General features: G+C 42.3%; 1 protein-coding gene across 4 annotated transcripts; it reads left to right on the top strand.

The window, feature by feature from the left end:
- Nucleotides 1-388: 388 nt before the first annotated feature.
- On the top strand, nt 389-11,160 carry atcaya (ATCAY kinesin light chain interacting caytaxin a). Of its 4 annotated transcripts, none has more exons than XM_035648204.2 (13): nt 389-1,118; nt 2,043-2,142; nt 4,143-4,201; nt 4,313-4,564; nt 4,745-4,918; nt 5,163-5,265; nt 5,545-5,676; nt 5,942-6,028; nt 6,298-6,396; nt 6,603-6,638; nt 6,854-6,922; nt 7,031-7,083; nt 10,977-11,160. In XM_035648204.2, the coding sequence occupies exons 2-12, from the start codon at nt 2,066-2,068 to the stop codon at nt 7,059-7,061; spliced, it is 1,119 nt and encodes a 372-aa protein (XP_035504097.1). In that variant the 5' UTR covers nt 389-1,118; nt 2,043-2,065; the 3' UTR covers nt 7,062-7,083; nt 10,977-11,160. The 4 variants fall into 4 exon arrangements, with proteins under 4 accessions (XP_035504097.1, XP_035504096.1, XP_035504095.1 ...); XM_035648203.2 differs by lacking the exon at nt 10,977-11,160 and adding an exon at nt 8,485-10,377; XM_035648202.2 differs by lacking the exon at nt 10,977-11,160 and adding an exon at nt 8,308-10,377 and having other exon boundaries at nt 392-1,118.
- Nucleotides 11,161-11,434: the final 274 nt, after the last annotated feature.

The following is an 11,434-nucleotide window of genomic DNA, read 5'->3' as shown; positions in this document are numbered from 1 at the left end:
TGCACTGGGTGACTGTGTCATTGAAAACCCAACCACCAGTCTGTCTGTCTGTCGGTGAGTCGGTGAGCAGGTTATTTTAACAGAGCAACATCTCCAGAGGCCTCATTAGTGCCAAACATGGCCTTGAGTTTTACAGACAGCTTTTTTTTAAACGGCACAAAATCGAAGACAGACGAGAATTATAGAATTGAACTCGGATTTATAAAAATTAAAAAAAATAAACACCTATATTATTATGACTTAAGCATATATTGTTACCACTAAAATAGAAGGAGGCCTGTTGTAGAAACATGCAGAGTTGTCAGAATGCTATACAGGGAAACTGTGGGGCTGATATGATTGGTTGGGTGCAAGTGAAGTAAGGGGCAGAATAATTAATGTGTGGGGAGAGTTGGGTAAGAGACTCAGGAGGGGAGATACTATGCATGGAGAGAGAGATGCTGTTGCCGGGGAACAGCAGCCACATAGAGGACCACTGGAAACAGCAGCAGGTTTATCTAACGGACTAAAGGGACACAGAGACTGGTGCCATTTTCCCCCGAGTTGCTGAAGGGATTTAAAGAACAAAAAAAAAAAGCTGCTTCCATTAGGGGATCTGGATGCAGACGAGACTCAAAGAAGGGTCTGATTTTGTGGTTGTCCAATCAGAGGCTTAGAAAAGGGGGGTAGATAGAGTGAGATCATGATGCCAAGGCAGATGTAGTCTCATTTAAGGAATTTTGTGTCTTGGTGGTGTGGATGTATAGGAGCTGAGAGGCAGTCTGTCAGCTCGCTCTTCACGGCCAGTCTTTCTCCAACAAAGGTGGCCAGAGGCAGAGGACAGGAGGGGGGGGAGTCCAGCACAGAGGTGCCCCCTGTCTTTAGACACCTGCTGCTGGCTAGTGGCTGACATCGAGGACACTGTATGACTGTGTCTGTGCATGAGTGTATGTGCATGTGAATTAGCCAAAGACAGAGGGGGCAAGGGGAGATTTCAGCCCGACCCATGCTCCTCTGTTGGTGTGTGGGGAGGCGATCGGGACTTTCTTCCTCCGAATCTGTGCATCAGTGGCTGAGGAGGAGGGAGGACTCGCATTCAAACCACCGAGAGGTTTTTCAGGGGATCTTGCACCGTTCATGTGAGTATAATCACTGACTTAACGTCCTTGCATTTCTAATCTGCTTGCACAGTTTCCACCTGGCACTGCCTGCACACTAGACATCTGTGCTGCACAATGTGCTGCACATTTGGTTGCAAATAATTTTTTGCAGCATTTTTATCTAATGAAGAATGAATGGTTTGACAGGGGGCAGTGGTTGCAATATTTGCTCTGTTAGACATGGCTGTTAACTCTCCAAGGATATTGCTGCCAAGACCAACAAAACCACTCCGCAGCCTCTTGTAATTATATGATAGGAGTCCACTGCATGTTGCTGATAAGATAATAAATCATAATCATACACGGATGGCTGCTCCACATTTTAACGTCACAGTATTATAAGTATAACTTCCATCACAGACAGGGTCTCCTCTCAAACACATAAGTAGATCAGCTAAGAAGACAGCAGGACCTACAGTCCAATTAAACAGACACAGTTTTCATTCCATGCAGTTCACTAGCCAACACAGAGTCAAAAAGGCAGAATCCACATCAGTGAGGTTGGATTAAGGAGCAGCGAGGAAGGATTAGGTCTGGAAGTTGTTCCTCCACACTGGCCTCTTGAATTCCACCCAGGAGCAAATTGGTGTGTGATATTTGACTTTGAGGAGAGCTGAGCTCAGAAAATGGGCTCTGTCCGTTTCAGTCACATGCCTCTCACATGTGCCCCTGTGGGCAGGGGGATCAAAGCCATGTGACCAGCACTGGTACCAGCCCCCTAAATTAATTTGGAGAAAAACCTCAGACAATGCTGATTTTCCCTTTGCTATCGATTCAAACACGTGTCTCAGTGGTGCAGCCGCTGAGCTGACTGTCTAGCTAGTGGAGTGATGTCATCTGACAGTGTTCCGCCGTTGTTGTAAATGGTTTTCATTGATGAATGTTTTCTCTCCACACCTGCAGGCCCCTGCTCTCCTCTCTGAGGGATGGGCACCACAGAGGCAACTCTACGAATGGAGAACATGGAAGTGAAAGATGAGTGGCAGGACGAAGACTTCCCCAGGTTGGTTCCTTTTAATCTTTATTGGTCATCATCTATTCGGCCACATGAATGTCTAATACAGGCAAATGGTTCAGATGAGAGAAGACATCCGCAAAACATATAGAGATAGAATGTTTCTATATGCTTTGTTTGTATGAGTACATCTTTATATAACGGGCGTATATCTTATTTCTTTTATGATTGTTAATTTGCATTATTGGCCTACTGCATCACTGCATCATACTATTTTATGATATAGACACTTTTATTTTAGAAAAACTTGATGTGTATGTTCTGCTTTGTGAGCATCTGTGGAGCTTTTCATGTAAGCTGCAGCGGAAGCTTTTAAGGAGCAATTGTCTTGATGTGAAATGATTTGGTTTGGGCACAGGGTGCCATTTAACACTGTGCTCACAGTGAGAGGCTGTGAATAGGGCAGCTGATCAATGATCCGTCTCTACAGGAAAAGAAACAGAGACTAAGATAAATTAATCAAAAATAAAAGTTCTTCTCAGTGCACGTTACAATGCCCTCAGAAAAATTTAGAGAGTGGAAGGTGGGAGGGGGCTTGGTGATCAGAGGTTAAAATCTGCAGTAAAAGAGCAGTTGAGGGGGTTCCCCCTCCCTCTTCCATCCTCCTCCCTCCTCCTCCCTTCTCTGTCAGATGGGAAGCAGGAAGCCAGGGCGCAGGTGCACAGTCTGCCTCTAAATGGTCTCAGTCTACGTCATGTGACGCAACAGCAGTCACCGAACAACAACACAGCATCGCCATGAAAATGGTGGCAGGTTTTGTTTAAAGAGCAGACAGAGACGGAGGAATATAGCCAGCAGCAAAAGGATTATTGACGCTGCCTCAGGGTGATGCTCATCTCTCGTCAGCTGAGAAGAAGAGGAATGATTAAGCAAACCAAACACAAAGGTGTGCGAGGTTGAAAAGCCAATTTGAATCGGCTTTGACAAAGGCAGCTCCCTGTACTCTCTCCGGAAGGTAAGCATCGTCGGTTCATCCTTATATTGAGCTGTAGTTGAAGGACATTGCAGACATAAAAAGAGATTATCTCGCTTTTGTTAAAAGAATAAATCCCCAAATCGGGTCTGTGGCGTTCATAGAAGGGGCTTTGATTCTGACAAAGGAGGTGTCGGACTATTAATCAGCGCAGGGGTCCTCGGGGAATAGATTCAGACCTTTCAGCCGTGCCTGTTTCCCTGGGCTAATGCCAGTGCTGTTGGCTGAAGAGGAGCACACATTGTCACACACTGTCCTCCTGCAGATGGGTGGGTGAAGCAGTTGGCTTTCACAGGAATGCAGCTAAACCCACCCCTGCCGAAAAACACTGCGCCGTAGCCCTCTGCAGCTCTCTGAAGCTTTTGCTGTACATCCCTATTTTCTTGGTGTTGTCGCTGATGGGCACAAAACCAAACATGGAGGTGTACGCACATCTGCCATAATGTGCAAAGGTTGCACCTCATAAATGAACACACATGTGAGGGCACGCTGCACAAACGCACACACACTCGTGCAAGTATATACAGAGCAAGATGTTTACCTCCAGTTCGCTCCTCCTTCTGCGCAGGCTGTCAACAGTAGATAACAGAGCTGCACAACTTTGTATGTATGCAGAGACACACAGAGGCGATCTTCTTCTCTCTTCCACTCATTCCCTGTCTTTTTTATTCCTCCCCCTTCCCCCTCAATTTCTCATCCCTCTATAATCTTCATCTCTCCCCAGAGTTAATTACCATCTCTTTGCTCCTCAGCCTGCCGCTGTTTTTACTGCATGCCCTGACTGATCAATTGAAGGCCACCCTAGTCACAATGTTACATTTGATTGTGAGGTTTTAGACCATCACATCCTGGGGAACAGAGTTTAAAAGACCCAAAACATGAAATTGTATACCCCATATTCAAGGTTGTTCATTGTTTTGCTGAACCTTGACTTTGACTCTCTTTTATATCGTACAGCATATCATACTCAACAAGCATAAGTACTGGTCGCTTATGTGCGTCTTTTTCCCTCCAGACCACTACCAGAGTACGGAGACATGGATTCATCTTGTGGTCTCACAGACGACAGAGGCTGTAAGTATCGCTGACAACTGGATGGTCCCTGATTGGAAGCTCTGCTTCGTGATTGGAGTTACAGCCTCTCCTCTCCTCTAATCTCCTCTCTCCTGGTCTTCGCTGCTGCAGCTCCCCCTAACTCCCTGAATGTGAGCCCACCTGGAGGAGGCGGCGGCGGGGTGTCCTCCTCTCACCGTAAACGCCGAACGTTGCTCGCCCCCGAGATGAACCTCTCCCTGGATCACAGTGAGGGTTCCCTGCTGTCAGACGACTTCCTGGACACACCAGATGACCTGGACATTAATGTTGATGACATCGATACTCCGGATGAGACGGACTCGCTGGAGTTCATCACCAACGGCAACGAATTAGAGTGGGAAGGTCAGAGGTTCAAAATACACATGCATGCCTGACTGTCCACTCCTAATTCAATTTGAAAATCTCTTAAAAGGAATGAACCACATACGGTATATTTTACTCTCCACTGGCACCTACACTGTGCAGCATGGTGCTTATTCAAGCACAGATTTGAGAAAGGATTCTGGTTTCATGTCTGTTCAGATGACACACCGGTGGCCTCAGCCAAAGCAGGTCCCAGTGACGGTTCAGGAGGAGTGGATGAAGACGGGAATACCAACAACGGACGCCTCTGGAGATCAGTGATCATCGGAGAACAGGAGCATCGTATTGACATGCAGGTCATCAGACCTTACCTCCGGGTCATCACTCATGGAGGTCAGTGAAAGGGCACAAATCAATTTATCACCTTGAGGATGGCTCTGGTTTCTAGTAACATATAAACATTTGCTTATTGGACTAAAATATACAGCCTTTAAACCTTAAAATATTAAAATAAGTTAAACACCACTGAGACCTGTTTTCATGTAGCAGACAAATAGATCACTGTAAGGCACCAAACCTCAGTTAACTGTTGTTGTTGAAACACTAATAATGATTTACTGGATCTGTCTCTCATCAGGTTATTATGGAGAAGGTCTCAACGCCATCATCGTGTTCTCTGCCTGTTACCTGCCTGACAGCAGCTGTCCAGACTATCACTACATCATGGAAAACCTCTTCCTGTGAGTTTGACATGACTGACCTTTATTTTTCCATCACAGGATTTGATGCCATACACGAATGGCTCAAATCATCCCAAATCAGAACTGACTGATTTATGATCACCTTGTAGGACTGGGATGTATTTGGATATTGAATGCTTTTTGCTCCCAATCTCTAATTATTATGTTTTACCCTTTCCATCAGAAGTGGTGTTTTTTCATGATGCTGTAAACCTAACATACAACTGCTTTGAAGTAACAAAGTGTCCTGTGATGAAACATCTGTCGTCTCTTCTCCAGGTATGTGGTGAGCAGTCTGGAGATGCTTGTGGCTGAAGATTACCTGATCATTTACATGAACGGAGCCACTCCTCGGGGGAAGATGCCCGGGATCAGCTGGCTCAAGAAATGTTACCAGATGATTGACAGAAGGTGAGGAAAAAGAAACACTACAGTCATATAGATTTGCATCCTGCATATAAAACATTTCTTGATACTGAACTGCATAATAATTAAGACTGCTGAGTTCTGTGCACCATTAACATACAGATATGCATGACACAGATACTGACAGACACAAAATTGAGAGTAATGGAATTTGGACATGTTTTGAGAAGTACTGCATATGCTCATTTTTAAACACTGACCAAACTCTCTGCTAACTGAGTAGACTTTGTTATTTGTGTTATGATGGCAGACTGAGGAAGAACCTGAAGTCTCTGGTCATCGCTCATCCCACGTGGTTCATACGCACTGTCCTGGCCATATCTAGGCCTTTTATCAGGTGATACATTCAGAAACCAAAACTGTATTCTCGTGTTTTGAATCCACATTTACTGAGTGAGTGCCTTGGACTTTGTTGACTGAATATTATTCTGTTTTTGAAGACGTTTCATGAGTTGACAGCTGTTAATTGAATACATTTTTTTAAAGCATCTCTGCCATATATATTAAGAAACCAAATACTGCCACAAGAAAAAAACAGTTTTTTATGACATCAGTAAAATAATGTAACCCGTTCTTGTGTTGCTGTTTTGTCATCAACCACTGCAGTGTGAAGTTCATGAATAAGATCCAGTATGTCCACAGTCTGGACGAACTGGCAGAGATTGTCCCCATGGACCACGTCCACGTCCCAGAATGTGTGGTGCAGTAAGTGTCTCTGACCACTAGATGGAGAACATTAGCTGCGGGAGACAAACTCAAACTGCGGGCAGTAGTTACTCCTGCTGTATTATTTCTTAGTGCTAAATGGTTATTAGTGTAAATGATCTTATGATCTCTAGTTTCCTGTGAATGGGCTGAGAGGGCAGGATTAACTGTGTGAATTGAGGATTTATGGTTATACTCATTTTCAGGTTTGACGACGAGAGGATTAAAGCCCGAAGGGAAAGGTAAAATATAATCTATTGTCACATTTTTATCATAGTACTCACTAACACATATGGTTTTAGCACTTACAGGCTGTACAAGAGTGTTTTTATAATCTCCAACAAATGGGCATCAGCCTAATATCTCTCTCTCTCTGTGTGTGTGTGTGTGTGTGTGTGTGTGTGTGTGTGTGTGTGTGTGTGTGTGTGTGTGTGTGTGTGTGTGTGTGTGTCTGCAGGATGGAGCAGGAGCAGAGACAGCAGGAGCATCCGTCACTCCCACATGAGACGATGAAAAAGTCTGCAAGGTAACTGCCCTCACTGAGTTTCACATTAGACATGTATTTAGTTGAGACACTGGGACACTATCATTCATAAAGTTCTCATAAAGTTGCATTTGTTTTTCTCATTTCCAGGCCAAAGTCAGTGATTGTAGATCAAGGGTAATGAGAACGGCAAAGCTTTGCAGGTGAGGGCATGATAAACCATCTCCACTTCTGTGTTTATTGGCCACAAGGTGGCTCTGTGCTTTGGAATGGATCCACCACATTGCCAATTTAATTTCCACTGAAATAGTAATCACACACTCCAGTGTGGATTTTATATATTTCAGTACAGAGATTATATTAAGAGCAGAGTCACATTATGTAGATATATTTTCTGTTTATACACAAGTTCTTTGTTATACTAGACTGTATTAATTACACACATTTTGTATGCATTTGTGTGCAATGAACAGAAGGAAAAGAAACAATAATCATCTCATTCCACACAGCATCATTGGACAACAACATACTCTTCATCAGCTCTTCACCATAGACTGGCGTAATACATACATTAATTTTATACAGCAAGAATTCAGCATTATTTGACCTTATCTTTTGAAACTTCTCTGCTACAATTAAAATTAAGTTCTGCTGCACACAGCATAAGTTTGTAGTTGATTTTACACAGTAGAGTACAAATGTCAAATTGTGCTGAAAAATATCTGCAGCCTTCTGGTCCAAAACGAAGGCCGCCTAATACAAATGACTTATTTCATAGACTAAACAGTAACCAGGAAGTCCTATCCACAGCAACTTAGAGCCTGATAGTTAATGAGGCACACACACTCTGAGCTGGATGAAACCAGCTGGCTTCAGGATGCATATGCTATAATCTGTCACTATGTGATAAAGATCATAAGTCTGAAATGCCAATGACAATAATTCATAAAGCTGATAAATATACATTGATTTAATCAGTGTACAGGAGTAGTTCTTGGCCATGCAGTCATCAATGTAAATGAGGCATGTTAAATGGAGCCATGGCAACAGTTCATTTTTATGTCAGGATCAATAGATTGACTCATTATCTGTTAGGTACACCTTCAGGGAAAACTGGGAAGGTCTTAATTTCTTAAAAATGTCATTGCAACTTGATTGAGGGAGAGTTTTAAAGTTTCATGTATCATGTTAAAGTTTTATATGCATTAGTAAAACAAAACTACTTTGGTTTACAATTTGCAAATTCCAAATGAATTGGTAATATTTATTTAGTAATACTCTGGCTTCAAAATTATATAGTTCCTGCAGACATTTGTTTGCCTCATTCTATACAATAAAAAGATCAGACAGAGAAAAAGTTGCACATACGTACATACTTCTTGGAATCATTGATTTGAATTTGCAAACGTTTCCTTCTCTGTATGCAGGGTGTGACAGAAGTGTGGAGCATGAAACCTTTGATTTATACCAATAAGAAGCAGACGACGAGTCTACATGTGCTTCCTTGTTCTATATTATCCAGCTAAAGATTTGTGCCATCGATCTCCAATCAAAACTTTGATTGCTCCATCCCTATTCCAACTGTCTCTTTCTTCCTCCTGTAGTGGTTTAGATATCACAAACTTGAAAATGTGCAGAAGAAGATGCAGCTCTGTTGGCCTTAACTACTTTGGAAGAACTGTTTCTTAATGGAAGCTGTTGCTGAGTTCATCAGTTCAGCACCTCGCCGAGTGGCGTGACTTTATGAGAGGCTCATATTGAAATGTTGAGTCATCGTGAGGCTCTATAAGGCCAGAACATGGACAGAAATTCTTACTCTACAATATAACACATAATTAACTAAAACAGTACAAAGAAAGACAACAGATTTTTTGCAACATCGGGTGAAATACTTCGGTTATATAGTTTTTCTATTATTATTCTGCAGCTTGTTAATAACAGATCAAAAATTAACTGCATTACCTACAAAAATGAAAATGTGTTCGTTCAATGCAACATTTTCACTTGACAAGAGGGATGTGTGCATAAACTGTGACATGACAAGACCACAGCTGTTTAACAGAAAACGTCACTGAGCTTGAGTCTGTGTGAGATAACCAGACGACTGTGTAGTATAATGTATATATAATAATGATGGTGTTTGAGTTGATCAGAGGCCTTCATCTTTATTTTTAGCTGCTGTTTCCTGGGTGGAATGTTCTGTTATGCTGTACTGACATTTTGAAAATGTTCAAATGTACTAACATTCACTGACATAGAGATCATTTGCTATTGTTCTTCTGCTCTGTCATAGTTTTCCTCTGTGCCCTTCCATCTGTGCTCTGCCTTGTGTCATGACGTGCCTCAGTTCTCTGTGTGTTAGCAGAAGAAGCAGAGCCTCCATTTGCTGAGAAACAACTACAGACAAATTTGCTCAGTACATTGTACAAACATGTTCTTACCACTGACCATATGAGATAATAGGTGGCCTCTAAATGGAAGGTCACAACTAAGGCATTTTCATTTTCAGTACAGATGGATGACGTTAATGTAGCTTACACCGAGTCTTACTTTGTCATTTATATTTCTCTGTTTGCATGTTTAATACATGATGGAATCAACTTTTTCTGGGGATCTTTTCCTCGTCTTATTGTAGCAGGAGAGCAGGGGAGTGAGAAATGTTTATTTTTGTAAAGAACTGCATACTTGCATTGCCTGTATACTGTTGATATGGTTTAGCTGGAAACGGGTTGTCACATAAGTATAGACTGTGATAGATTTGTGTTTAGGAGGTGATGATTCCTCTTAAATTGTATTTTGTGTTGCTGTGACAGAGCATGACTGATGTCATGCAGTTTTATAGCTGTTAGTAGACGGCATGGACATGCTTATGCATCTTTGGTTAAAAAAAAATAAATAGGACTCATGAAATGTTTGTTTCTAAATTGCCATCTCAGCTGTTATGCTCCACTTGTTATGTTGCCTTTTTTGTTGCGGGAATGTTCGACAAAAGGTTCAACTTTTCAATTCTTTTCACTCCTTTTTGGGTGTTTTGACGACAGTAAACCAAACCTGAGCAGCTGCATTTGATATTTGTCATCCTTGATGGAGCAGTCACAACACAGCAACCATATGGCTTTTCATATAAGGAAGGTTGTTCTGTTTGTGCTACTTTTGGGGCTGAACTGAGTGCCTATTTTTGAACCAAATGTTTAAAAGTAATCCAGAATAAGTGAAGGAATGTAAAATGTAGCATTTCAATTTTTTTGTGATTAGGATTCATAGGTTCTCTCTGTGAAGTTACACCTGGTTAGCATATAAATAGCGGTTATTACCTCCGTTTCTGACTATAAAAGCACAATATCTAGACTATTACAAACTCTTTATTTGCTCTAACAAGTTTGCTCAGATTAAATTAGAATAGGATAAATGATCCATCATTCTGAAGTTGTCTCTAGGTTGCCATGATTGTTTCTTCTATGTAAATATAAGTGAATAAATTGTTCCTCCAAAATTTCTATTATGGTGTTTTTTCTCATACTTTCTGTTTACTCCCACTGAGAGATCATTCCTGTTCTTTAGATTTAGAATTTGGCCTGGAAAATCTGCACTTACACACTCACTTTGTCCTCCAGAGACAACTGTCATCTTATGGAAACAAAAATTGCAGTAGCCAAGTGTGCAATAATAAATCAACAGTTAAGAGCCAAATACAAAGAATGTTAGCAGATATTCAATTAAATTCAAGTTTAAGCTATTGTTTAATTTCTAATTTAATCACTGGACTGTGATTCTTCACCAAACCTACGACTAACTGAGTTAAGGGAACTATGTCCAAGGGGTTTAGTGTCAGTCTGCAGTATATTTCATCCTGTTTTTAGAGGGCCAGACGTACAGTATGTTCATGTGCATGCTGTAACTCCTTTTCCCCCCTCTCTTTTTAAGTTGTTACCCAGAATATTTTAAGTAACCTACCTTTTGCTTGAGAGGCTTCTTAAGTGTTGCTGTCAATCAGAAAAACCTCAAAGAGGACATGTCTGACGTGTGATGTCAGACTGCACAAAGCGACCCCTCCTCAAAGTCCCCAAAAAAAGTCTCTGTCTTTTCTTGGTTTCAGAGTCCTGCGACATCACCAGCACGAGATCATCACCATCAAACCCATCACACCCAGAGAGAGCCCCTGACTGTTGACCCCTGATCCCTGACGGCTGTGACAGGATTGACATGGCACAGTCACAGACACACAAATAGAAACATCCACTGTTAGTTGCTGCTAACACTAATGTAACCACTTTAGTGGAAAACACCAGTGCAAACGCAGGCGTTAGTTATTTGAATGTATCTCTGTAGTTTTCCACCAGGTGGGTCAGACCTGCTGATCTCAAGTCTCTCTCGGAGTCTGTCTGACACCGACAGCTGCTGGAAGTTCGCGGGCGGCGATTGGCCCACCGCGAGGCGTGACGTAGCACGAGTGGATGCAGAGCGCGGCGCGGGCACGTACCACAGCACCAGAACGTCGCGTGCCCGCGTGAGTCGTGACGCAATATGACGCGTGTTGGGTATAAAGCGCGGAGC

The sequence above is a fragment of the Scophthalmus maximus genome, chromosome 13 (genome assembly GCF_022379125.1).
Source record: "Scophthalmus maximus strain ysfricsl-2021 chromosome 13, ASM2237912v1, whole genome shotgun sequence".
In the NCBI taxonomy this organism is placed as follows: Eukaryota; Metazoa; Chordata; class Actinopteri; order Pleuronectiformes; family Scophthalmidae; genus Scophthalmus; species Scophthalmus maximus.
This window is presented reverse-complemented; position numbering and strand designations above follow the sequence as displayed.

Coding starts and splice junctions, on each gene's coding strand:
- atcaya (XM_035648204.2), top strand. CDS start 2,066: ATGGGCACCACAGAGGCAACTCTACGAATGGAGAACATGGAAGTGAAA. Junction 4,202..4,312: donor TCTCACAGACGACAGAGGCT/GTAAGTATCGCT, acceptor TCGCTGCTGCAG/CTCCCCCTAACTCCCTGAAT. Junction 5,266..5,544: donor ATCATGGAAAACCTCTTCCT/GTGAGTTTGACA, acceptor TCTCTTCTCCAG/GTATGTGGTGAGCAGTCTGG.